A 25958-nucleotide genomic window follows, 5' to 3' on the forward strand; every position below is an offset into this window, starting at 1 on the left:
ATACTCACTGCTGCGTGGCACCAGTGAGTAATCTGGAGATTATTACCTTTGAAGTCCTGCTTTTCAATTTGCTACCTAGCTCCCTAAAGTCTGCTTGCAGGGCCTAATTTTTCTTTCTTCCTATTTCATTGGTCCCAACATGGACCATGACCTCTGGCTGTTCAACCTCCTCCTTCAGAATGCCCCCCAGCCATTTTGTGACACCCTTGACCCTGGCACCCGGGATGCAACATACCATCCTGGAGTCATGTCGCCCTTCACTAACGAATCCCCTACCACTATTGCCCTTCCACACTTCTTCCTCCCCCTGTGAGCAGTTGGACCATCCACAGTCCCATGGCCTTGACCCTGATTGGCCTCCACAGAGGAACCGTCACTCTCACAGTTTTAAAAGGCCCTTCTTCAGTCTGGCAGTCACCTGTTCTCTCTCTGCTTGCACTTCCTTAAGTTGTGGAGTAATCACGTCCTGAAACATGCTATCCACAAACCTCTCAACCTTGTGAACACTCTGTAGCGCCCCAAGCTGCCGCTCAAGCCTCCAAAACCTAGAGCTCATGCCGTTTCAGTCAGAGGCACTTCCTGCACACATGGTCATCCAGACTGCCAGGAGCTTCGAAGATTTCCCAAATAGCGCAGGATGTGCAAATCAAGGGACTGAGCTCCACAGACATGTATTAACTAAATAAAATATAGACCCTTACTTTTATTTTACCCTTACTCCTACTTGAGTATAGACTAGATGTTTGATCCTCTAGATGGACTAGATCCTCTCGATGCTGCTGACTGCCTGTCCCAGGGTCCTCCTCTCATACTCTCCTCTAGGTGCTGCTGACTGCCTGTCCCAGGGTCCTCCTCTTGCACTCTCTTCTCCTGCCCTGAGAGTGTTTAATGGTGACAGTGTAGGGGGGAGCCTTATTCTGTATCTTGCCCATCCTGAACCATTCCTGGGAGTGTTTGATGGGATAGAGGGGAGGGAGCTTTATTCTGTATCTAAACCATCCCATCATGTTGGATTCTGCAAATGGAAGATCCCTCTCCTTGATGAATGCAAAAAGAAGCTGGAGAAAAAAAGAATGCACAGTATGAACGAGCTGCAGCTAATGATTCTCATTAATAGGTACATACGAGTGACCCATTTTGGTTAGGTATTCGATTCTGGTTTCTAGTACGTGGATTTCCCGCTCAGCCATGATTTGCTTGCGCCTCTCGTCGTCCACAGCCTTTTTGTTGTTGCTGATCTCAGTGAGGGGGAGCTGGATGATCTTATCCTGCAGCTGGGCTGTCGTGTCCTGGCACTTTTGGAGAAACGATTTGACATCTGCTGTGCCAATCAGTTCCTTCCCTTTCTCCTCTTTCAAAATTAACATTTGATCCCACCTATAAAAAAACATGGATTTTGAAACAGAATTCGACTCCTGCAAATCACTGTGGTGTTTGCTCCTATCAATTCAACATCTTTTTTATGCTCATTCAAGAATGAGAGGTGATCTTATTGAAAATATAAGGTTCTGAAGGAGCTTGACAGGGAGATGCTGAGAGGATGTTTCTCCTTGTGGGAGAATCTAGAACTAGGGGGCACAGTTTCAAAATAAGGTGTCTCCCATATAAGACGAAGATAAGGAGCAATTTCTTCTCACAGAGGAACATTAATTTTTAGAATCCTCTACCCCAGAGAGCAGTGGAGGTTGAACCATTGAACATATTCAAGGCTGAGTTAGACAGATTTTTGATCTACAAAGCACTCAAGTGTTATGGGGGCAGGCAGGAAAGTGGAGTTGAGACCACAGTTAGATCAGTTCTGATCATTATGAATGTAAGAGCAAACTTGTGGGGCCGAATGGCCTACTCCTGCTTCTGTTTCTTATAATCTTATTAAAATTTTTCTTTGAGCACTGGCAGAGGCAGGGTTCGGGCAGAATCTTCTGCCTATCAGACGGGCCAGTCGGGAGCGGGCGTGGAGCCGATCGCCACCCATGATTGGCTGCATGCCGCCATTTTACGTGGGCAGGCCAATTTAGGATCGTCTGGCATTATGTTTGGCTGGGAGTGCTCTGTGCGGGTGGGGGGAGGAGAGAGAGTCAGGGTCTGCGCTCTTTAGCGCATGCGCGCGGAAGAGCCCAGAAATCTCCCTGAGGCAGCTCCACGCCTCAGGGAGATTAAGTTCAATTTGTAAGTTTAAAATGAAGACAGATTAAAATTATTTAGACATCTGACATGAGCTGGGACATGTTTATGAAATGTGAAAAATATTTGTTAATTTAATAAAACCTTCATGAAACCTCACCTCACCCGTGGATGAAGTTTCATGAAAAACGCAAAAGCTGCTTGGGCTCTTCGCCTGCCCACCAACCTTAAGGCTGGACGGAAAGCCCTGCCAATTATCTCAATTACTCTCCTAATGGCCTTAACAGGCCTTTCACAGTTCAGCGGGCGCGCAGACACCTCTGGTGCACGCCCGCTGAATGGAAGATCGGAATGACGCGCGGTGACGTCGGGACACACGCCTGACACCACCGCGCGTCAGTTGACTTGTCAGTGTGCTGGGCCCGCCCCCGCAATCCAGAGAGAAAATTCTGTCCTTAGAAATAATACAGAATTAGGTGGGATCATGGAAAATATTAATAGGTCTAAGTTAGGTTTAGAGTCAATATGCATAAATGCACACAGTGTGGTTAGTAAGATTGGTGAGCTACCGGTGTAAATAGCCATGTGACAATATGATGTAGTGGTGATAAATGAGACCTGGTTCAAAAAAGGAAAAGATTAAATGCCTAATATTCCTAGGTGCAAGGTATATAGGAAAGATTGATTATGGAAAAGAAGAAGAGAGCTAGCAGCTTTGATTAAGGAAAATATTAAAGTGCTAGAAAGAGAGAATGCCCTAGAGGTAATCAAAGACAGAATCTATTTGGTCAGAGTTAAGAAAATATAAAGGCGCTATTATGCTACTCAGTGCATTTTATAGGCCAAATAGCGGGAAGGAGATAAAGGAGCAGATTTGCAACAAAATTACTAAAAAAAATGGAGAAAACATAATGGGAGACTTTAACTACTCCAAAATTGAATGAAGTAGTGATTATATTAACAGCAGAGAAGGGAAAGAATGAGGCAGGGGTTATAGCTGAATGTTCTCCTGCAGAATGAAGTGGGTCAAGTGGAGAATGTCACAGACAGGGTGCATCTTGGGAATAGTGATCATAGTAATGTAAATTTTGCATTGGTTTTGGAGGAGGACAAGGAGCAATCTAAAATAAAATACTTAACTAGAGCAAGGATAATTTCAGCCAATTTGGAGGGATCTGACATGAGTAAATTGAAGTCAAAGACTGGAAGACAGAACTTAATGGGGCACTGGTCTGCTTTCAAAGCGGAGATAGTTTGGGACAGTCTAGGTACAGTTCCATGAGGGGACAAGCAAAGACAGAGTTCCCTCGAAGTTGATGGAGTTAGACAGTAGGATGAAGCAGAAAAAGGGGCTGTAGGGCAGATGTCAATTTGAGAATACAGGTGAGAACCAGGCCATAAAATACATGAGAAGTATAAAAGATATATAAGAATATTAAAAAGTACAGAACAGAAGTGATAAAGGAAAAAAGTGAGGCAAAAAGACAGTACAAGAATGGATTGGCAGCTACTATAAGAGGGAATCTAAAGATCCTCAATGGACATATTGACAATAAAAGGTTTGTCAGGAGCTAATTAGAGACCACAAAGGAGATCTACTGCCAGATTCAGAGGGCATGGCTGAGGTACTAAGTGAATACATTAGTGGTAAATCAATAGCTTGCCAGGACACTGGATGAGATAAAAATAGTTAAAGAAAAGCTGACAGTACTTAAAGTTTAGAAAAGCCATCTGGTCTAGATGGGATGCGTGCCATGTTGCTGAGGAATGTAAGGGTAGAAATTACAGAGGTGCTAGCCACAATCTTTCAATCCTTCTAAGCTATAGGCATGTTGCCAGAGGACTGGAAAATTGCAAATGTTACACCCCTGTTCAAAAAATGTGGGGTGGAGGGGGTGGGGTGGGGGAGGATAAAACTGGCAATTATAGCCAGATCAGTTTAATATCAATGGTGGGGAAGATTTTAGAAGCAATGGGCAGAATTTTGCCCTTGGTGTGCGGGATTGGCGGGGGCGAGCTGGGGCGGTCGGGAAGCCAACCGCTGCCCACGGTCATCAGCGCTCCGTGATTTTACGCTGGTGGGCCAATTAAGGCCTGCCCAGCGGCTTGGGAATGAGAACAAAGGGGAGGGGGCATGATGCCTCTGGGTCCAATGGTGACCCGGCAGCCGATTCAAAAGCGGCCTCGGCAGCCCCTGGAAGGCTGCCACGGAAGGACGCTGAAACCTGGTCAATGGAAACCATTGCAGGTGGACATGGCAGGTGGGAGGGCAGGCCAGCAGGGCAGTCGCTCCCGCGTTTCTCGGATAAGTGCCTTGCAGCCCTCCTGGGGAAGGTGGCAGTGAGGAGAGAAACCCTTGTCCCCAGGGACCGGAGGAGGAGGCCCCCCCCCCACCTCACCAAAAAGGCCTGGGAGGAGATGGCATCCTGGGTCAGCAGCCACGACGTGGTGAAACCCACATATCCAGTGCTGGAAGCGCTTCGACAATCTCCTGTGATCGGAAGGGTTGAGTACTGTGTTGGCATGGGTCACTTTGCAGAGCAGTTAGGAGCTGCCCATCCCGCTGTGGACCTCATGGGTGTTAGAGTGTGAGTGATGAATGTCAATGAGGCAGGGTCTGGCCAAGGGGTGAGCCCTGGCTGCTTGGACTGAGTGCCTTGCGGCTCCAGGGTCATGAATTGGCTGAGCCCTGCGAGGTGTTCCTAAGGTGGGATTGGCCAAGCTACAACAGTGCTGCAGGGTAGAGAATGGACTAATCAATGCTCCCCTGACCTTTCAGGAAAAAACATCCCATAACGATGTTGAGAGGTCGTGGACTGGTGGGGACCCCCGCATCTCTTCATCCTCATGTGCTATGAGCAGAAGGCCCTGGAGCTGGAGAGGTGCTATGCACAGCGGTCAAGAAGATGCAGTGAGGTTGGAGTGCCAGAGGAAAGTAAGAGTGCAGTGCACTGAGGTGAGAATGTCAGTTATTGCAACCATTCCAGTGTAGTCTCCATATTGATGTGAGCCTTGAACCTGGAATCCCTATTGATAATAAAAAGACAAGGGCACCATGATGCATATCTCTGTCTCATCAGGGTGCCAGGCATGCACAGTGACAGCGTCATGACTTAAAATAATGACATGTCCTTCTTCTCAGTTTTAGGCTCACCAGCAGCTGGTCATCATGAGGAGCCTGAAGGCCCACCCCTGACCCATGAAGACCACCATGCACCTATGTCATACCCTCTCTGTCAAGCAGGCACCTGTGTAGATACCAGCACCTCAGTGGGCATAACATCGCCATGTAGTCCATCAGTGCTCACTGGTGAGGGCACTTCACACTCGCTTGAGGTGCAAGTGGAAGCAGAGAGTGCCCAGGGTGCTAGCAGTCGGAGGACTGCTGCGGACCAGGGCAATGCTTAGTCGATGGCTGATGAGGGGCCTCTGGATTCGTCCATGAGGCAGCAGATGCTGGATGTCCAGCAGGGAATGCGTGCCATGGTGTCCGTTGTGGAGGAGTTCCTGCGGAGCATAAGCACTGTATTGACCCTCATGGCCGAGCGCAATGCCTCCTCCAGGGAGAGTGGCGACTCCCATGGAGAGGCTCCTCCAGAGACTCAATCAGAGGTTCCTGGGAATGTGCTTGGACCTGCAAGCCCTCCCACCGGCAATTACCTCAGCTAATCAGTGTCCTTGTGGGAGATGGGTTGGGAACCCAATATCCCAGCTAGGTGCCCATCCATCAATAGTGAGCAGGGAGGTCCAATGCAACCTCACGTTGGTGAACAAGCTGCCTGTCATCACTGCAGGCTCCTCTTGGGGGACTCCGGATGACAACAGCAACTCTTCCGTCCCTCTACCAGTGACCGTGGCATCTGATGAGGCTGCAGTGACTGGGGAGGTGCCAGCCGTGGCACTGGCCACTCCCTCCCAGGCGGGGCCAGCATAGGCTCCACGGGCCAGAAGACGCCCGCCAAGGTCATCAAGGCCAACAAAACAGCAGAGTGAGCAGGCTGTCTCCAATGCTAGTGTCAGCAAAGAGCACCTAGGTGTAGCATCCGTATGCAAAAACTTAAAGCACCTTAAGCACAACATGGCCTTATCACAGGTGATATTTGGCTCCCCCATTTTTCTTTACATTTTTTAATGGTGTGATGGATAACCCCGGTTACTGTTAATATTTGCAATGTTTCACATGCACAAGTAAATGGGATGTTATTTTGTGCAATTGGCCTCTGTATGCTTCATATGTTCTGTAGGTGCAGGCAGGCCATGATGTTGTGACGGACATGTGTCTCCTGAAACTTTATTGCAATGGCACAGAGTGTATGTTGTTGACCAAGGAACTGGTCCTGTCAGGGATCGAGTATAGGGCCTGGCATGCGGTGGTGGTTCTTATTTGGTAGTCTAGTTGAAGGAGCATTGGATCAAAGTGTCCCAAGTGCCCCTGTGTCCCAGGAGGTTACCCAGGTCAGCGTCTATGCCCTCAGCATTCTCCTCACCGTTATCATCCTCTGGCTCACTGCTGGACTCATCATCTGTTGCCTGTGCAGCTGCGTCAAGATCTTCTTCCTCCACTGCATCCCCTCTTGCCAATGGCAGATTGTGGAGAGTGCAGCATGTACCCACTATCAGTGACACATGATCTGGAGGGGTATTGGAGTGTGCCCCCTGAACGGTCCAGGCATCGGAAGCGCATCTTTAGAAGACCTATGGTTCTCTCTACCGCTGCCCTTGTGGAGGCATAGCTCCTGTTGTACCGCTGCTAGGCCTCTGTACTTGGGTTGTGAAGAGGCATCATCGCCACCTTCTGAGGGGATAGCTCTTGTCACCCAGCAGCCAGCCATCCAGTCGAGCTGGAGCACTGAAGAGCCTCGCACCTGGGAGTGCCTCAGGATGTAAATGTCATGGGAGCTGCCAGGGGACCTTGCACAGACATGCAGAATCAGCATCCGAACACACACTTCTGCACGTTCGTGGAGTGGAATCCCTACCTGTTGACGAAGGCACAGGGCTCACCTGCTGGCGCTTTGATAGCCATATGTGTACAGTCTATAGCACCCTGGACGCAGGGGAAGCCAGCAATCACTGTGAAGCCTCTGGCTCATTCTGCCTGGCTGGCCTTTGTCCATATGGTAAGGAATGAAAGTCAATGCACGTCTGAACAGAACATCTGTCACCAGTTTGACGCAACTGTGGACAGCTGATTGGGAGGCTCGTCAAAGATTCCCCACTGATCCCTGGAAAGAGCTGGAGGCATAAAAGTTGAGAACCACTGTGACCTTCAGCGCCATTGGCATGGGGTGTTCACCCACACAGTTGGAGCTGATCTCAGGGCCAATTCTCTGACAAATGGAGGTCACTGTCTCCCTTGAAAGATGGAGCCTCTGGCGGCACTGCACCTCAGACATATTGAGGTAGCTGCATTGGCGTCCGTAAACGCTGGCAGCAGGATAGTGGAGTCTTCTGTGGCCCCTTCCGCCTTGGACTTCCTGTTGGCTCAGCGCCCCTTGTGCCTGCACTTCTCCTCCCACAGGTCGCTCCCCTGGAAGCTGAATAGGGACACCTGGCCTCCTCCTCCTTCTGGCCCTCTCTTCCTCCTCAGAAGAGGTGCCTTCAGCGGAGACCACAATCCCCATTACCAGGGTAAGGGAAGGCTCTCTGATACCAAGAAGGTCCCACACAATGTGAATCCTCCGGGGGCCTGGAAAACAACACTGAGTCCTGAACTGAAGCCTCTAAATTCTCTGAAGCGAGATGAAGCTTCAGAAGCAACCAGCAGCAAGTGATATCCTAAACTCTTCATTAATCGCTTTGACAAGGCCACTGACCCCTCTTATCCCACCCGTGAATGAGGTTTGAATAATTGTGGCCTGCCCGCCTGCCTATTTTGCCTGTGCGACAGCCTAAAAGTTGCGTGGGCTATGTAAAGTCGGAAACAATTGGGGTCTCAAGGGCCTTAACTGGTCACTTAATTAATGGCGGGCTCGCCTCCGTCTCCATCATGTGCCCACCTAGCAAAATATCGCGAGGGTGTGCGTTGACATCTGCACATTCAGCCGACGTCAACGCACTTCATTAAACGCTCAAGTGGGTCAGGCGCGCACCAATCCGCCGAGATAAAAATTCTGCTCAATAATTCAGGAGAAAATTGACAGCCACTTAGGCATGCAGGGATTAATAAAAGTGATCCAGCAAGAATTTGTTCAGGGCAATTATGTTTGACTCCTAACACAAGTGCAAAATGCTAGAAATCTGAAATAAAGACAGAAAGTGATGGAATTACTCAGCGGGTCTGGCAGTGTATGTGGAGACAGAAACAGAGTTAACATTTCAGGTCAATGACCTTGCATCAGAACTGGGAAAAGTTAGAAATTTAACAGATTTTGAGCAAAGGGTATGTGGTAAAAAGAACAAAAGGGAAATGTGGTGATAGGGTGGGAAGACAGGAGAGTAATTGACAGAAGAGTTAGTCGTGCAGGCCAAAGGGAGTTTCCTTTCTTGCCCCATCACTACTCCCTTTGGCCCTGCATGACTAAATCTTGTGTCATTTAATCTCCCCTGTCCTCCCAACCTATTACAGCACTTCCCTTTTGTTCTATTTCCCACCTGCCCCTTGTTCAGATGCTGCCAGACCTGCTGAGTATTTTCGGCAATTTCTGTTTTTATTTGTGTTTGACTAACTTTATTGAATTTTTTGATGGGGTAACATGAGACTAAATGAAGTCAATGCAGTTGGTGTGATGTATATTAATTTCCAAATGGCACTTGATAAGAACCACATATTAGACTTGCTACCAAAATTGAAGCCCATGGGTTAAAAAGAGCAGCAGCAATTTGGATGCAAAATTGGCTAAGGGATAGAAGAGTTGTGATGAATGGCTGTTTTTCTGATCCAAGGGAAATATACAGTGGCGTTTTCCAGGGTTCAGTACCAGGACCCCTGCTGTTTTTGATATACATTAATGATGCGGATTTGGGGGTACAGAGTACAATTTCAAAATTTGCAGATGACATGCAACTTGGAAGCATAGTAAACAGTGAGGAAGATAGTAATGGAATTCAGGAGGACATAGACAGACTGGTGGAATGGGAGGACATAGCAAATGAAATTCAATGCCGTACAATGTGTGCTGACATACTTTGGTAGGAATAATGAGGAGAAACAATCCAAGCTAAAAGGTACACAGAGAGACTTGGGGGTACTCATACATATTGAGGCTTGGCTGAGAGTCCAGATATCCATTACACTTTTTGAAACAGCTGCACTCCAGAGAAAACATTGCTTGATTGGCAGCCCTGGCTCTCCGATCTTTGCGGTCAACTTCACAATGTTTATTTACACAAGGTTAAGTGGTTTCAAGGTCTTATGGTTTCTATTATTGATACTTTAAAGGGTCTGGATGATTGATACTTTTCTTGCCTTGCAGTGAAATGATTTTTTTAATCTGGGGAAAGTAATGAATTAATTACTTTTTTAAAGCTTTTTTTTAACAAATTCAACTATCACTATAGAGTTCATTGATTCTATACAATGTGTTTAGTTCAATGGGCATGGAATTGCCATAGCTTGGTATACGGGGCATGAGGGGCCATGAGAGTGGGTGGAGGTGCATAGCTTGGCATAGGGAGTTGGTGGGGGCGGGGCTTGGCTTATGGGCCATGACAGGCCATGGAGTGTGAGTGGGGGGCCTTACCTTGCCACAGGGGCATGAAGAGGACCTTTTGAATTGAGCTTTTAAAAGCCTCCTTCATTCAGACTAGGGTTCACGACTCTCCTGAGGAGCCGTGAACCACAACTCATTAAAAACCTGACCCAACTCCATGAAAATTGCGAAGGAGTAGGACATGCCTAACTCTGCAATGGAACTGGCCAGGTCGGGAGGTCAGGGGAAGGTTTTTGAACAAGCCCACACACTTTAAGGCACTTCCAAAAATCAGACAGCCAGGAATGGGGTCGGGAATCCAAAATCCAAAAACCATTTTTAAAAGGCTCCTGAGTCACCCTGACTCAGTGAAAATTCAGCCCATTATGTTTCGTTCTGGGCACCACACTTTAGGCAGGACATGAAGGCTTTAGAAAGGGTACAGAAGAAATTTACCAGGATGGTTTCAGGGATGAGGGGTTATAGCTACTGGCAAAGCTAGGGTTCTTCTCCTTAGAGCAGAGAAGGTTATGAGGAGATTTAATACAGTTTAAAATCATGAGGGGTTCAGTAAAGTAAATAAAGAGAAAATGTTTCCAATGGCTAAATCGTCAACAGCCAGGGAGCACAGATTTAAGGTGACAGGCAAAAGAATGAAAGGTGACGTGAGAAAAATCTTCTTTATGCAACAAGTGGTTAGAATTTGGAAGACACTGCCTGATAGGGTGATGGATACAATTTCAGTAGTAGCCTTCAATAGAGAATTGAATAAATACTTGAGGGAAAGAAAATTGCAGGGGTATGAGGAAAGAGTGGGATTAACTGGATGTTCTTCAAAAAAATCAGTGCAGACTCAATGGTGCGAATGATATCCTTATGTGATATGCAATTCTATGATTAACAAAACGGTGCATCAAAACAATAGAGCGAGAGAAAGAAAGGAAGGAAGGAAAGACACACAAACTTTTAGAGGTTCCTGATGTAGTTCTTTTCACAGCCTCAGGATGTCACTTCACAGCCAATTAAGTCATTTTTAAGTGTAGTCACCGTTGTAATGTAACAAGGCAGCTAATTTGCACACCGCAAACTCTCACAAACAGCAATGTGATAATGACCAGGTAAACTATTTTAGTGATGATGGTTGAAAGGCAAATATCAGATAGACACCAGGGAAAGCTTCCTTGCTTGTCTCACTCGAGAGGTGAGATGGCACCTCAATTTAACGTCTCAACTGAAAGTCGGTTCTTCTGACAAAACAGCACTCACTCTGTACTGCACTGGTATGGCAGCCTGGATTCTGTGCTCAAGTCTCTGTGCACATAATAGCAGCGGTGTGCGTCATCTATAAGGAACATTGAAGCAACTAGCCCAGGCTCCTTCAACAGTATTTTTCAAACCCAGGGCCTCCACCATCTAGAAGGACAAGGGCAGGAGACACATGGAAACACTACTACCTGCAAGTTCCCCTTTAAGTCGCACACCATCCTGACTTGGAACAATATCGTCATTCCCTTACTACCACTGGAACTCCCTCCCTACCAGTACTGTGGGTGTACTTATACCACATGGACTGCACTGGTTCAAGAAAGTAGTTCACCATCACTTCTCAAGGGCAATAGGGATGGGCAATAAATATTGGCCTTGCCAGCAATGCTCACATCCCAATAACTATTTTTTAAAAATCTCCAAAATGCTTCACAGGAGTGTTATCAAAGAAAATTTGAGACCAAATCACATTGTCCCACCCCCTCAAACAGCTTATATTTCACCTCATTTCTATTTTTCTTTAGTTCTGATGAAGAGTCATACTCTGTCTTCCTCTCCACAGATGAGTTTTTCCAGCTATTTTTGTTTTTATTTCACATTTGCGTTGTTGAGTTGGTGAACAGGTAAACATCTTAGAGGGAACATTGGGTTCTCCCTGAGTCTATTGCAGATATTACACCAAGGAGCCTCGCACCATTGATCAAGTCTAATCCAGATATTACACTAAAGATTTTAATTGATGCCTAGCTAATTTTAATTGGATAGCTCTTTCACAGAGCAGGTACAGGCTTAATAGGCTGAATGACCTTCTGTACTGTATGATTCTATATGTTGAATGACTCAGGGTTTCGCCCTACTACCCTCCAAATCTCACTAAGTGTTGACCGCTCCTTGCAAACTCTAGTCATCAATCCTGATGCTATTCTTCATTTTGTCTTGTGCTACACCCGGGATGTGCCTATTCTTATGCTATTTTTTATCTTGTAGATTTTGACAAGTTGTTGTATCTTAAGGGTCAGCGGCCACAGTCACTTTAGTCTGCAAGTGTGAACTCGTGAACATTACGGGTAGCGAACTATCCAAATGCTAAGCCACAGGCCCGATTCCTGCTCTGTGCAAAGTGAACTGACACTCACAATCTCACAGATCAACAGCAACACCTGGAGGTGGATTGAGGTGCACACTAAGCTAGATTTTACCTTTTATGAATTTGCTGCTGCTTTGCTCTGATTTGCTTCTCCTTGCTGTGTTTATTTTTGATAAACTCATCCACCAATTGGTTAATCTCATCCAGTCGGCCTTTCCCAGCAGCCAATTCTGTCAAGAAGTTCTGAAATATGAAACCATCTCAGTTAGTGGTAATAGTTTGACAGCAACCATCCAGTCTAGTGGAACAATATAGGCAGACATAGGATGGAATTTTACGGGCCCATCGCAACAGAGGCAGGGCCGCAAACTATGGCAAGCCGTTGCGTAAAATTCCGCCCATACAGCGAGATGTAATTGAGGCGAGGAGGGGGGTCATAGAGAGAGAGACAACACAGATTAGATATGGGGACACTGTGTGCGATTGTTTGGGGGTGGGGGCGGTCAAAGAAAGTGACAAGAGATTGGATATGGAGACACAATCTGATTGGGGGTTCACAGAGTGAGACATCACAGATTGGACGTTCAGTATAGAGTTAGCAAACCTCATATTTCCTCTGCATGACCTCCACATTGTTTGACTTGGGCTCAAAGGTTTTGAAACCATTCTCCTTGTCATTCATCCAGGAGTCAAAGTCATTGCAGGTGTTATAGAACTGGTAAAGCTGGATCATTTCCTGCAGGTTTTTCCTTCTGGTCTAGAGTGGGGCACGACAACAAAGAGAAAGAAATAATTCTGATAACTCTGAACACCGTGCTGGGAAGCACAAAGAAGTGACTTTTTCATTTGTACATATTGTTATGAGGATGTGTTTTTTTCAAAGACATAATTTCCAATTTTTCTTTTCCTGGCTGGAATTTTTTAAAAACTGGAACCCTCTGAAGACAATGAAAAGATCCAGACTGCTACAATACGCAGCTTGCATTCCACCAAGTGGGGTGGAAAAATAGACACTCAACCCTCTGGGGAGCATGAAAGAACCCATATTCTATTGCCTGTACACTATCCTGAGACTTTTCAAATGTTTCTGAGATGAGGCATCAAAATTATCCGCTCTGAAACAATAACTGGAGCAGACATTGACTAATAGAATTTCTCTGGAATATTCAGCCAGAAAAGTATTTTAAGGGACTGTGCTACCAAGCAGGAGACAGAGATCAAAAGACAATACTGTACTGAAACAGGTTGCAGAGGCTACTTGTCCTCTTTGTCTCTCTCTTTCTCTGAAGTATTGTGCCTGGATTTGCAAAGTAACCATCCTGAGAAAAGAAATCTATTGTAAACTGAGATATTTTGGGAATATAACATAGAAATCTGTTCCAAGTGACTACACCCAAGAAGACAACTGAACAAAATGGCCACAATGTGGAATCACCGCATTGAGACAAACCATAGGACAGCTAATTGTATACTCCTTTGTTTTATCTTCTTCAAAAACTGTAAAAAAATCCTTAAGCTATTCTCTTATTCTGCCATCTGTATTAGTTTGTATGTGGGCCCAGGCAAGTGTGTGTGACGTATGAATGGTGTTTGGAAATTGCCTCGTTTATTTTTTTAAATTCAGGAAATAGTTTTGATAAACTTGTCTTGTTCTTTGTTTAACCTAAGGAAACCTGTCTGACTAATTCTGAAAGCATAAATGTGGGACTCCTGCAGAATTGGCAAAGCACATCCTCTCTAAATTCACTAAAAAATCTAGTTACAGTCAGACCTGGAGTGAGAGAATAGGGGAGTAGTTTCACCCCTCCTCACATGGTCATAACAACATGAATTATTGGAAAGTGTCTGTGAGTAACAATAGAATGAAACAGGCAAGCCAACCAATTGCTAAATGAATGGAAACTATTGTAGAGAGGCTTGCAGAGAGTTTGCAAATTGTACAGAAATGAACTGAAAGGGCCCCCTTCCCCTTGGAGAGATCAAACTGCCCATGTATCTTTAGCAGCCTGCTCTTTTTGAAGCAAGACCAGTTTGATGTGGTGAAGTTCCTCTCTCCACATCAGCTACACTCCAGATTGGAGAAGTGATTCAAACTTATTCTGTTCTCACTGCACCGTCAGCTTTTTCAAGCTCATTCTCCGGACATGGGCATTGCTGGGAAGGCTGGTATTGCTCATCTCTAAGAAGGTGATGTTTGATGAAACTGAGTTCAACTCAGTTTGACTCAACCACAATAATGGGGAACTGGAGTCACATGTAGGCCAGACTACATGTTTCCTTTCTTAAAGACCATTAGTGAACAAGTTGGGTTTTTATGACAATCTGACAGCTTCCTGGTCACTTGTACTGATACCAGCTTTTTAATTCTCCAATTTTTTTTCTGAACAGAAATTTTCAAACTGCTATGGTTGGATTTGAATTTACATGCTGCTGGATTATTAGTTCAGGCCTCTAGATTACTAGCCTAATAGTATAATTACTACCCTATCACCCCCTAGTGCACCAGGCTGCACTGCAGGATTGTGCTACAATTTTTTGGATTCTAGCTGCTCTCTCACACTTTTGTCTGCAGTCTGCACTCACAGACTAATTATTGAGTAGAACCTTCTTGCCTTGGTTGACAGCTCCCCCTACCAGTGCAGTAGGGTTCAGCAGTTCCTGGCATGAGGCAAGCAAGCGTGAGCACAGGGATTGCTAGTCTCAAGGTACAACAATAATGCAGTTGTTGGCTAATCAGAATAACTAATTTCTATTTATAAGTCTCCAACATGAGGTGTAGAATCCCCCAGTGTTTGGGAGCTTTGGGAACCAAAGGTTTAAAGTCGCCTTTTCCTTCCAACAAGCTACATTTACCATGTCACACAGAGCTCCCGTACCACTGAGGGAATCTAGGGAGTACATGTTATACATACTTGAGTTCCAGTAGTGCAGGAAAAATGAAAGCAGACATCTGATGTCCCTTAGGCATGCAGCTGAACATCTGTCCCCAGAACGCCATGGGAACAATTCATGGGAGCTAAGCAACAATCAAGGGGGCTGGGAGCAAAACTGGGCAAACGTGACACTAAAACAGAACCCAGCACCATAGATAAATGTACAGGGTGTGAACAGCCTAGCACTGCTTTTTAAAAGGGCTGGAGAATCAAGGATTAAATAACCACAGATACTGATAGCCAGGCATTGGTTCTTTAGGTAAAGAGAATTTCCATGAGAGATACAGACAAACAGGACAAAGGATCATTCCAGTCTCACCGAGGAGACAGATTGATGTCTCCGAGAAAGACATCGAGCATTCAACCTACTTGCATTCAAGCTGGAGAAATGCACTGATGTACATCCATCATGCAACTGTTTTGGTGTATCGGCATAAAACATGCACTGATATATGACCTGGTGGGTATACAGGAGTGGACACGATCTGAAGTATACATGAAGGAGAAAATGATCTGATGAATACATAAGAGACGACACGAATGGGTTACAATACCTCGGTCCGCTGGCAGAGATCGGCATAAGACGAGTTGATGGTTTTATGGCTGTCCTCAATTGTTGCTTTGCTGAAGTCCTCTTCAGCCCTGCTCTGTGAGGAGAATTGGATCTCAGTTGTCCCACGGCGCATCGACCGGCTCCTTCGCGGCTTGCTGACCTTCCTTGTCGGACTGTCTTCGATGGAATGGTCAGTGACGGTCTCACTTCCCACCTGTTTAACAAACAAGAACAACACCATCAGCAGGAGCCTGAAACTTCATACTTTCACTTCATTGCTTATGTTTTCGCCAAAAGGCTGCAATGTCCAATTGTCACAACTCACTGGGAAGGTACGCTATAATATCAAGCCCCACCGTTTCCCGAGCCACGACAAATGTGAAAAAGTTTGATTCAACCATCAGATTGCCCCAATTCTACCTAACTGTTTAATTTAGGTTAAGAGAATATGAATACCAGGTTTGTAAACTTAATAAGTAAATAACTGTTGATTGAACAAACTATTGTTAACCAGTGGCAAAAGAAAGAAATATGAACTGCTAATTTCTAACTCTATAACCTAAACTCTACCCCTTCTTAAATCCGAGTGCATGCATACAAGACACATAAGACACACACAAATATGGATTTTAAGGGTGAGATAAAACAGTTCAACAGCACCAATTCCGGAGTACAGGATTTGATGGGCTGATTTTGATCAATGTCTTCCAAATTCTTTTCAGTTCTTGTTGATGACATGAGGTGGTCTTCCAACACTTTCAGTATTTAGTTCACTGGTTGAGCACTTGCCTTTCAATGTCTTTAACAATGATTTTCCTCTTTGCCTCTTGAGGGGTTTTCAGAGTGGAGAAAAAGCCAGCTAGCTATTATTGTGGTTTTAAGTCTTTTTCCTTTTAGGCTAGGAGCTATTCAGCTGCACTGCTCTCACGTAAAACCTTGTCACCTGGTCAGGAGCCAATTAAAACGTTGTTGCCAGGCAGCTCCCGTGGTCCAGGACTCCTTTCCGGCACCATCCTGTCTTTTATGGCACATTCTGCTCCAGGACTGCAACATTGTATATATCTTTCATCCTGTTCCAGAGGACATGTCTTTCAAACTGCAGCCATTGTAATTTTAATCCACAGCTCAACAGAAAATAAAAAGATATGTTCTTTACAATAGTCCAACAGAAATAAAAAAGATGTGTTCCTTATGCACCTCCACCCATAAAAGAGATGAAATGCCTTTCAAAATGCTTTTCATCACAGGGTATGTGACACATGGACAACGAAACATGAGACTTACTTCCATTCATCCTTCCTCCCCCTTATACAATCCTCAGAATTTCTCACCCCTTCAACTTATTCTACACCTGGGACAATGCATCCGTGATCACATTACATTTACCGGCAATGTGAACAATCTTTTCATTGAATGGTTGAAACAATAGAATCCATCTAAACAGTCTCGCGTTTCGTGTTTTAAACTTTTCAATGAGCTCCAGTGGACTATGGTGCAGATTAGCGTTTCTTTGCTATCATGTCAGACATAAACTTCAAGGTGTTGAAGAGACAACAACAATGCTAGAGTTTTTCTAATGTAGAGTACTTCCTCTGATATTGATTTCGTTCCTTGGAAAAGTACTCCACTGGCTTCTCTATCCCTAATTGATCATCTTGTAATAGGACTGCACTTATCCCAAGTCGCTAGCATCAACTGCCATTTTAAAAGGTTTGGTAAAGTCAAGGGCGGCCACCACTGGTTCATTTGTTAAGATTGCCTTCAGCTTTTCAAAGGCTGCTTGGCATTCTGCTGACCATACAACTTTCGCCTGTTTTCTTAACAAATTGGTGAGAGTTACAGCTATTGTGTTGAAGGTAGGCACAAACTTCCTATGAAACCCACACATTGCACCGCTCTCACCCAAAACCTGGTCACCTGGTCAGGAGCCAATTAAAACATTGTTGCATGACAGCTCCCTTGGTCCAGGACTCCTTTCCTGCACCATCCTGTCTTTCATGGTGCACACTGTTCCAGGACTGCAACATTGTATATATCTTTCATCCTGTTCCAGTGGACAAGTCTTTCAAACTGGAGCCATTGCAATTTTAATCAACAGTCCAACAGAAAATAAAAAGATATGTTCTTTACAACAGTCCAACTGAAATAAAAAGATATGTTCCTTACACAGTGCAAATGCCCTTCGCTGATACTGGTTGGATTTCAGTGCACAGCTGATCACCTTATCACCACAACAAGAATCAATCACTCTGTGCCTCTGAAAACCTCTGCCTGCCTCACCCATATTGAACTAAAGACGCCAAGTCCTGAAAAAGAGCTCAAATGGAAGGTTAGTGTTGGGGAAAGTAACTGGGTAGTTATATAACTAATTGGAGCAGAGAAAGATCCAATCTGATAAGAATAGAGCAGGGCAATGGGATTAGTATTGGATTGCTCCGGCAAAAATCCAGCACATGCTTGATGAGCTGAACGGCCTCCCATCTCTTCTACAAAGCACTATTATTTGATATTTCTTAACAGGTCTACGTGCACCAGATGGATTGCAGTGACTTAAGAAGACAGCTCAAGGTCAATTAGGATGAACAACAAATGCTGGCCTTGGTCATATCCCTTGAAATAATAAAAAAAATTACAGTTGAATAGAACCGATTGAAAAATGAGATTAAGAGGTTAGCAGGGGTGCAGGGAGAGCATTAGGTTACAGGAACCCGAGAAAGGGTGAGAGAAATAGAGAAGAGAAATGGGGGCAAAGAGAGAGAAAAGGGGGGAGTGGTGGGGGAGAAGAATGCAGGATGGCTCAGGGAAAGAGTGATGAGGGGTCAGAGAGAAAAGGATGGGGAAGGGAGAGAGGGGTGAGAAGACAGCTAGAAAGGGACAAGAAGGCTGGGAGAGAGTGATGGGGGGTAGGGAAATAGGGAGGAAGGAGGCAGGGAGACAGGGATGTGGGGAGCAGTGAAAGAGGGTCAAGGGTAGCAGAGAGAGAGGGATGAGGGGGACGGGGGAGATAGAGAGAGCGAGAGAGATACATGAGGGGTGAGCGGGAGTTGGACAAGGAGTCAGCAGGAAGGAGGAGGGACAAGGTGGGGGAAAAGAAGGATTAGGAGGGCATGGAGAGGAAAGAGGAGGGAGGGAGAGAAGATCAGTGTTGTGTGTGATGTGAAAAGGATGCACTGATTTACTCACCGTTGGCTTGCTCACAGTGCTGGACACCACAGGCACCGATCTCACCTTCCCTCTTGTGTTCAGCGGCTGCCAGCTATCTTGGGCTCTCCTAGTCTCTAGAATATTAGCCTTGGTGGAGCTAATGGTTGCACTTGCTGTGAATACACAAGATAACAGGGTGTTACCTTATGGATTCCATGCACACTGCACTGAGACACAATTTCACACAGCATTGCACTTCACACAGTGGTATTAATGGACACCAGTACTGTGACGCTATTACACACAGCATCGTACTGTGACATTATTGGATGTTCCTGGTGTCATGATCCTTCAAGTCAGGAATCTCCTTGACACAGATTCTGTGCCTCTTTCACCGATTCAGTCTGGACTTGTGGCATCTTCAGTTCTGCTGTCACTTTTCCCTTCTCACCTTGAGGACGTTCTCCCCTCATGGTCCACAATCTTTCTCCTTCTTCATCAGATGAGCAGCTCTCAGGTTCTTTTCTATCCTGGTTCTCTGCCTGCAAACAAGACACAACATTTCTCTCCAATTTCCAGAATTACTTCATCATATGGCCCGTCAAGCCTACTCCGCCATTTAATATGATCATGGCTGATCCTCAACTTCAGCTCTATTTTCCTGCCCGCTCTCCAAATCCCTTGTTTTCCTGAGAGACCAAAGATGTGTTTATCCCAGCCTTAAATATACTCAATGATGGAGTACGCACAGCCATCTGAGGTAGAGAATTTCAAAGATTCACCACCCTCTGAGTGAAGAAATTTCTCCTCATCTCAGTCCTAAATGATTGATCCCTTATCCTGAGATTGTGTTCTCATGTGCTAGATTCTCCAGTCAGAGGGATCAACCTCTCAGTGCCTACCTTGTCAAGCCCCCTTAGAATCTTAGTTCTGTCGAAGGGTCATGAGGACTCGAAACGTCAACTCTTTTCTTCTCCGCCGATGCTGCCAGACCTGCTGAGTTTTTCCAGGTAATTCTGTTTTTGTTTTTGTTTTGGATTTCCAGCATCCGCAGTTTTTTTGTTTTTACCCCTTAGAATCTTGTATGTTTTAATGAGATCACCTTTCATTCTTCTAATCTTCAGAAAATATAGACCCAATTTACTTAGCCCCTCATAGAAAAGTAAGAGGCGACTTGAGTGAAACATATAAGATACTGAGAAATCTTGACAGGGTGGATGTGGAAAGGGTGTTTCCTCTTGTGGGAGAATCTAGAACTAGGTGTCACAATTTAAAAATAAGGGATCACTCATTTAAGACGGGTGAGGAAAAACTCTCTTTCTCAGAAGATTGAGAGTCTTTGGATCTCTCTTCCTCAAAAGTCAGTGAAAGTAGAGTCTTTGAATATTTTTAAGGTGAAAGTAGATGGATTCTTGATAAGCAAGGGGGTGAAAGATTAACACGGGTAGGCAGGAATGTGGAGTTGAGGTTACAATTAGATCAGCCATGTTCTTATTTAATGGGGGAGCAGGCTTGAGGTCACTGAGTAGCCTACTCAAGCTCCTAATTCATATGTTTATAAAATAAACCTCTCATCCCAGGGACCAATCTAGTGAATCTTCACTGTACATCTCAAATGCAAGTATATCCTTCCATGTAAATCAAAATTGCCCACAGTATTCCAGGTGTGGTCTCACCAAAGCCCTGTACAATTGTAGCAAAACTTCTTTATTCTTGAAATCCAATCCCTTTGCAATAAAGGCAAACATGCCAATTGCCTTCTTAATTGCTTGCTCGAACTGCATCCTAACTTTGCCCTGGGGAATAAACCAGAGAATGGCTGTCGTCTATTTTGTTTAGTTGAAACAGGCACAATGTGTGTACATGTCCTTTCTATCTGCAAAGAACAGGGCCTGTGTATTAATATAAATAGCTTCTAGCACCCATAAGTGTGCCACACTGCAAACCTGATAAGCTTAAATTGGTTGTCAGTGTAATTCTTAACACACTCAGGATTATTTAGCAACTGTTGTCCAATCGCAGAATCACACGTAATGTTGAACACTGTTTTGAGTTTTGCAAGCACGGGCTGGTTGGGTACTGGCTGGGCACCTTGCCTGTTGCAAACAGCCAAAGGGACATGTTGTTTGATACCATTCCGAGTCTTTGGGACGTACGGCCTACATAACTAACATCACACCAGCACTGAAGTTCATACATCACATTGCTCATTTATGTGATAGTCTTTTTGGCTTGATGGCACATCCTGTTAATGGCGTACACCACTCGTGTTACTACTGCATAATAAGGGCGTGTAACAGTTAGCTTCACCTGTTGCTCAGATTTTTGAGATATCCTTCCAGGGTTATCTGAGATCGACTGGGCACTTTTCAGGACCCAAAGTGCTATGCATGACTATATTAACAAGTGTGACTATATCAACAAGTGTGATCAAATCAACAAGCTTGGCTATATCCAACAAAATGCACGTCATTCTTAATGATGGGTCCAAATTCACATCCATTGGACCTGCCGCTCAGCATGACCGGCCAGTCTTGCTCAAAAGCAAGCTAAAAATATGCTTCTGATTAAGAGTCATATGGACTCAAAACATTAACTGTATTCCTCTCCGCAGATGCTGTCAAACCTGCTGAGTTTTTCCAACTATTTTTGTTTTTGTTTCAGATTTCCAGCATCCGCAGTATTTTGCTTTTATCTAAAAATATGCTTGTTGGACTTGTGTAAGAGCAACGAGTTGCCAGGTGATATATATGATAGGATTCATCCTCATGGTTCACTGTGTCGGCATATGTATGGGCTACCCAATTTACATAAAAGTTATGCCCCTTTACGCCCTATCTTATCTGCACAAAATGAAATGGCCAAATGGTTGGCAAGTTCCTACAACAAATTTTGAGCAAGTTTTCCACATGCGTGGTGAAGGATTCCTTCACATTTACAAAGACTATACAGGACTTGCATATCAATAGCAGTGCCATTTCCATGTGCTCATTTGACATTACTAGCCTATTCATCAATGTACTGCTCAAGGAAGCCATAGACATTTGCACTGCAGCACTATATCATGGCGATCTAGACCTGCCACCATCGTGTGAATCAATATTCATTGAGCTTATGAACTCAGCAACTCACACAGTTGAGTTCAGTTTTAACGACACCATGTATGCTCAAATAGATGGTGTTGCAATGGGATTCCCTTTTGGCCCAAGTCTCACAAACATCTTTGTTGGGTTCCATGAGAAATGCATCTTCGATGGAATGACACCCAACCTCCTACCCCTTGCATATTTCCAATATGTAGATGATACATTTTCTATATTTGAATCCGAAGGTGCATGTACGAATTTCCTCACACACCTTAACGTGCTCCTGCCTGGTTTGACTTTAAACAAAGCTCGGCAGTTAACTATCAGTCATAAGTTAAATGGTGCATTCTCCATGGCAGCATCTCCACCAATCAGATCCAACTTGCTAACCAATCAAATCCAACTTGCCAACCAATCAGCACTCTCTTCTTGAAGTATAAATTGTTGTTCCCTTTATATTTGGTATTCTTGTGAATTGTCCTGATGAGTGCAAGACAAGAAACTTCAACAACATGTGTCTTTTTACAGCAATACTCAAGTTCTGTACTGCCATATGACTATTTAATAAAGTTGTCAAACACAGTTACCCCTTTGTAAAACCATGTTGACTTTGTCTGATCATGCATGATTTTCTAAGTGCATTGTTAGGATTTCCTTAACTATAGATTCCAGCACTTTAATGATGACTGACATCAAGCCAACTGACCTATAGTTCCTTGTTTTCTCTCTCCCTCCTTTCTTAAATAACAGTGTTACATTGGCTAACTTTGATCTGTTGAGACCATTCTAGAGTTTAGGGAGTTTTGGAAAATCATACTTAGTGCATCGATTATCTTTGCAGCCACCTCTTTTAGAACCCTAAGATATTAGCCATTATATCCTGGGGATTTGTCAGGTTTTAGTCCCCTGCATTCAGATAACTGTGTAGTCATTCATGCCTCATCTGGACACAACCTTTGTTTCTTTACTACACTCATTACCAGTCTCTTTAGCTTTTGCATCATGAAATTGTTTGGGTTTTGAAATGCAGTCATTAATATGTGTCCTATCTGGCTTGCCATAGTCACGTGATGTCTGCCATGAGAGAATGTCATGCAGTCATTAATATGTGTCCTATCTGGCTTGCCATAGTCATGTGATGTCTGCCATGAGGGAATGTCTGCGGGTAGCCATGAAACATTCAGTTCAATAAAGACACTACACTAGACACACTGTAGTCTTTGAACCCATAACATGGTGTCCGGAAATTGAGTTTTGCAAAGCTGGAAGAGAAGCCACAGCTACTCAAAGAGGAACACTGAAATGTTCCAACCTGCTAAAAGCTGCTGAAGAAAAAAAATCACAGACAAGGAAAAGCTATCACAAGCTGAAGGCTGCAAGTAAAACACTGGGTGAGACAAAATTGGCTGTAAATTTTCCATTCCCAGCTCCTGTTGAAATGGAAGGAGATAGGTGACAGAACAGGCAATTTTTCAACTTGCAATGGCAAAACTATGAAATTGCAACAGATTTAATTAACAAGCTGGAGCCTATAAACACTGATGGGGAGGGACTGCTAAAAATTGTATTCCACCCTAAATCTATCTAAAGAACAGAAAAGACAGACGACAGTGATTGTGAAAGCCTTGAAGGCATGCTTTGAACTCCAAGTAAATGTAACTAATGAATGCTATGGATTCAACATCAGGAATCAAGGTGAAAAGAGTCCATTGATCAGTATGTGACTGCAGTAACACAGCTTGCAGAATCACATGAATCCGGGCAATTAAAAGATGATCTCATTAAAGATAGAATTGTCTTAGACATAAGAGATCCAACAGCAGGAGCAAGTCTACTAAGAAAAGAGACGCTTACTCTCAAGAAAGCGATAGATGTGTGCAGAAATGCGGAGGTTGTAAAATGTCAGCTAGAGTGCATGTATGGCACAACAGACCAGGAGAAACATGCTGAGAGACATTCCTGGCTGAAAGAGCAGATCAATCATTGTCAAAGGGCAGGATGCAAACACTAATGAAATCTGCCACACTTACCTGGTCTGGCCTAAATATGACTCCAGGCCCACACCAATGTGATTGACTCTTAAATGCCCTCTGAAATTGCCTTTCAAGTCACACAGCTGCGTCTCATACCACTAAAAAGTCTAAAAGGAATGAAACAGGACAGACCACCTGGCATTGCACAAGGCACCAGAAACGACAATGGCAAACTCAGCCCTGTTGACCCAGCAAAGTCCTCCCTACTAGGGGCTTGCCTCAAAATTGGGAGAGCTGTGTAGCAGACTAGTTAAGCAACAGCCTGACAGTCATACCCACAGAATTATACCATACAGATCATGTCCCAGACACGACCATCACCATCCATCCATTTTCACACAGCTTCTCCTGGTGAGGGTTGCGGTGGCAGTAAGCTGAGCAGCACTGACCAGACTTCCCTTCCTCAGCCACAGATTCCAGCTCCTCCTGGGGGATTCCCAGGCATTCCCAGGCCAGCCGAGAAAGGTAATCCCTCCAGTGTGCTCTGGGTCGGCCTCGAGGTCTCTGCCCAGTGGGCTGTGCCCAGTACAGCTGCAGCAAGAGCCTACCATGGGGCATCCTTATCAGATGCCCCAACCACCTCAACTGGCCCCTCTCGATTTGGAGGAGCAGTGACTCTACTCCGAGGCTCTCCCGGATTGCCAATCTTCTCACCCTGTCCTGTAGAATATGCCCAACAACCCTGCAGAGAAACCTCTTTTCCGCAGCTTGTACTCGCAATCTTATCCTTTCGGTCATTACCCACAGTTCATGACCATAGATGAGGATGAGGACATAGATTGACCGGTAAACTGAGAGCTTCGTCCTGAAACTCAGCTCCCATTTCACAACCAAGGACAAATAGAGCCTCTGTAGAACTGCAGCCGCCACACCGATCCGCTGGTCAATCTCATGCTCCCCCTGCCATCACTTGCAAACAAGATCCCGAGATACTTGAACTCCTCCACTAAGGGGAACTGTTACCCCCTCACCTGAAGAGAGCAGCCCACTCTTTTCCAGGAGAGAACCATGACCTCAGATTTGGAGGTGCTGATCCGCATCCCAGCAGCGTCACACTTGGCAGCGAAATGTTTGAGTGCGCCCTGGAGATCACAGTCGAATGAGGCAAGAGGCACAACATCATGTGCAAACAGCAGACATGCCACCCTCAAGCCCCCAAACTGGATACTCTCTGTATCTTGGCTGCGCCTTGATATCCTGCCCATGAAAATCACAAACAGGAGTGGAGACAAGACGTCCATCACCATCCCTGATTATATCCTGTCCCACCAGCAGGACAGACCCAGCAGGGCTGGCGGCATAGTGAAATACAGTCAGGATGGAGTTTCCCTGGGATTCCTCAACATCAACTCTAGACCCCATGAAGTCTCATGGTATCAGGTCAAACATGGGCAAGGGAACCTTCTGCTGATTACCATGTACACCCTCCCTCAGCTGATGAATCAGTGCTCCTCCATGTTGAACACTACTTGGAGGAAGCACTGAGGGTGGCAAGGGTGCAGAATGTACCCTGGGTGGGAGGCTTCAATGTCCATCAACAAGTGTGGCTCAGTAGTACCACTTCATATTGAGTTGGCTAAGTCCTAATGGACATAACTGTTAAACTGGGTCTGGAGCAGGTGCTGAGGGAACCAACATCCAAGGGAAAAACATTTTGACCTCATCCTCACCAACCTGCCTACCACAGATGCATCTGTCTATGATAGAATCAGTAGGAGTGACCACCGCACAGTCATTTTGGAGACGAAGTCCCGTGTTCACACTGGGGATTTCCTTCATCGTGTTGTGTGGCACTACCACAGTACTAAGTGGGGTAGATTTCAAACAAATCTAGCAACTCAAGACTGGGCAACCATGACAGTCTGTGGACCATCAGCAGCAGCAGAATTGTACTCAGGCACAATCTGTAACCTCATGGCCCAACATACCCCCCACTCTACCTTTACCACCAAGCCAGGGGATTAACCCTGGTTCAATGAAAAGCACAGGGGGCAAGCCAGAAGCAGCACCAGGCATACCTAAAAATTAGGTGTCAACCTGGTGAAGCTACAAAACAGGGCTCCTTGCATGTCAAACAGCATACATAGCAAGAGATAGACAG

The 25958-nt window shown here is 45.1% G+C and overlaps 1 protein-coding gene across 1 annotated transcript in view; it reads right to left on the bottom strand.

The window, feature by feature from the left end:
- The window catches only part of sptbn5 (spectrin, beta, non-erythrocytic 5), a 283694-nt gene that overhangs the window by 215212 nt on the left and 42524 nt on the right, over window positions 1-25958 (bottom strand). The window contains exons 12-17 of the mRNA XM_041214166.1: window positions 19190-19280; window positions 18778-18911; window positions 15596-15808; window positions 12713-12865; window positions 12221-12351; window positions 1126-1377 (exon numbers count right to left, since the gene is read on the bottom strand). Of these exons, the coding sequence (XP_041070100.1) occupies window positions 1126-1377; window positions 12221-12351; window positions 12713-12865; window positions 15596-15808; window positions 18778-18911; window positions 19190-19280 (974 nt within the window). The remainder of the gene's footprint in view (window positions 1-1125; window positions 1378-12220; window positions 12352-12712; window positions 12866-15595; window positions 15809-18777; window positions 18912-19189; window positions 19281-25958) is intronic.

The sequence above is a fragment of the Carcharodon carcharias genome, chromosome 20, assembly GCF_017639515.1.
Source record: "Carcharodon carcharias isolate sCarCar2 chromosome 20, sCarCar2.pri, whole genome shotgun sequence".
Classification (NCBI taxonomy): domain Eukaryota; kingdom Metazoa; phylum Chordata; class Chondrichthyes; order Lamniformes; family Lamnidae; genus Carcharodon; species Carcharodon carcharias.